The sequence below is a fragment of the Crocuta crocuta genome, unplaced genomic scaffold, assembly GCF_008692635.1.
Source record: "Crocuta crocuta isolate KB4526 unplaced genomic scaffold, BGI_CrCroc_1.0 scaffold241, whole genome shotgun sequence".
In the NCBI taxonomy this organism is placed as follows: Eukaryota; Metazoa; Chordata; class Mammalia; order Carnivora; family Hyaenidae; genus Crocuta; species Crocuta crocuta.
This window is the reverse complement of record NW_027527807.1, coordinates 3,166,755-3,168,585: the sequence shown is the minus strand read 5'-3', so window position 1 is coordinate 3,168,585 and position 1,831 is coordinate 3,166,755. Positions and strand designations below refer to the sequence as shown.

The following is a 1,831-nucleotide window of genomic DNA, read 5'->3' as shown; positions in this document are numbered from 1 at the left end:
ACCTCCAATCTATTTTTCCAGCCCTGGTGCTCCCCCAATTTCTATAAGATGCATCCACCCAGTGCTCAGGCAAAAAGCTTGGGAATGATACTAGTTACCTGCCTCTACCTTATGGCCAGTCAGTAACCAAGCCTTGTAGGAGGCACCGTACGTGATGTTTTTAATCCCCAAAATATTCCCGCCAGTGCTTTTTATTTAGCAATTCCCAAACAATATAAAAACAGTGATTAGAACTGAAGGAAAGGTCTTACACTGAGGAAATCCCATAAGGAGAATGCATTCTATATTAAAGAGGTAGTAATGTTCTTCCCTACCTGTGGTTCCTCGCAGAATTCTGAGGATAATTGAGCGCGCTGGTCACAAGATGGAGTTTTTGGGGAGGACGGCAAATCTGACAGCAGGCACGCTGGCTTTGGTTGTCCTGCACGTAGACCACACATTTGAAGGCATGGCCTTCAGCATTCGCTCCTATGAAGAAGGTGCAGACCCTGAGGTGAGTACATTTGAGGGAACTGAGAGCCAATCGGGCATGCACGGTTCCAAGTCTTCGTTCATTTACTCCTTGGGAGGGAGACGGGGTACTTTTTAAAGGTCTTAGTCTTCAGAGGACCTTATGGAAGCACAAATATCCCAGAGAAGATTCATATAGAACCCTTAGTAGACGAGTACCTTGGTTGGAATGGTGTCCATGGCATGTGCGATGACACCAACTTTGACCCCGTGACCCGAAATCATCTCACAGGTTATTTTATTATTAGCTTCTATTTATGGAGTCCTTATTATATATAGGGGCGCTAAGCTACTGTCTGTACAGATAAGGAAACAGAGCAGTTCAGTAACTTATCCAAGGACACACAGCCTAATGGCCAAACCAGTATTCAAACTTATATTTGAATGTTTGGCGTCAAACATTATAAGTTTAGCCAAACTTATATGTTTGGCTTTAAAGTCTGGGTTCTTTCGGGGTGCCCGGGTGGCTCATTCGGTTAAGCGTCTGACTTCTGCTCAGGTCATGATCTTGTGGTTCGTGAGTTCAAGCCCTCATCAGGCTCTGTGCTAACAGCTTGAGCCTGGAACCTGCTTCGGATTCTGTCTCCCTCTCTCTCTGCCCTTCCCCCACTTGCACTCTGTCTCCCTCTCTCTCTCAAAAGACAAATAAACATTAAAAATAATTAACGTCTGGACTCTTTCCGCCACACCACACCATCCCAGGCCACAGGCTGTCAGCCCTTGATCAAAACAATTTGGGAGGGCACCATTTTGTTTAAATATAGAGGTTAAAACATTATAAAATTTACATATGGGGAAATAGACAAATTCTAAGTACACGTTTTCTGAATTCTAACAGATGTGTGCACCTGTGTAACTCCAAACCCCTATCAAGATATAGACCACTACTGTCATCCCTAAAATTCCCCTCCTGCCCCTTCCCAGTCAATCCCTGTAGCAACTACCTCCACTGGCAGCCACTGTTCTGATAGTTTTCCACCATAGTTTTGCCTGTTGTAGAACTTTATATAAACGGAATCATATAATATGTGCTCTCTTGTATAAGACTTCTTTCATGTAGCATTTGTTTCTATAGTTCATTCTTTTTTTATTGCTGAATAATATTCCATTGTATGGATACACCAAAGATTGTCTATTCTCCTATTGATGGAGTTTGGGATTGCTTCCAGTGGTTGGCTGTTATGAACAATAAATACTGCATTGAACATTCATGTAAAAGTCTTTGTGTGAATATATGTTTTCATATATCTCCAGTGAATACCTAGGAATGGTAAGTTTAAATTTGTAAGAACCTTTATGCTGTTTCCTAAGTGGATTGCGG

The 1,831-nt window shown here is 42.4% G+C and overlaps 1 protein-coding gene across 1 annotated transcript in view; it reads left to right on the top strand.

Moving 5' to 3' along the window:
• The window catches only part of ADGRG4 (adhesion G protein-coupled receptor G4), a 105,396-nt gene that overhangs the window by 46,047 nt on the left and 57,518 nt on the right, over positions 1–1,831 (top strand). The window contains 1 exon segment of the mRNA XM_077773981.1: positions 331–493. Coding sequence (XP_077630107.1) covers positions 331–493 — 163 coding nt within the window.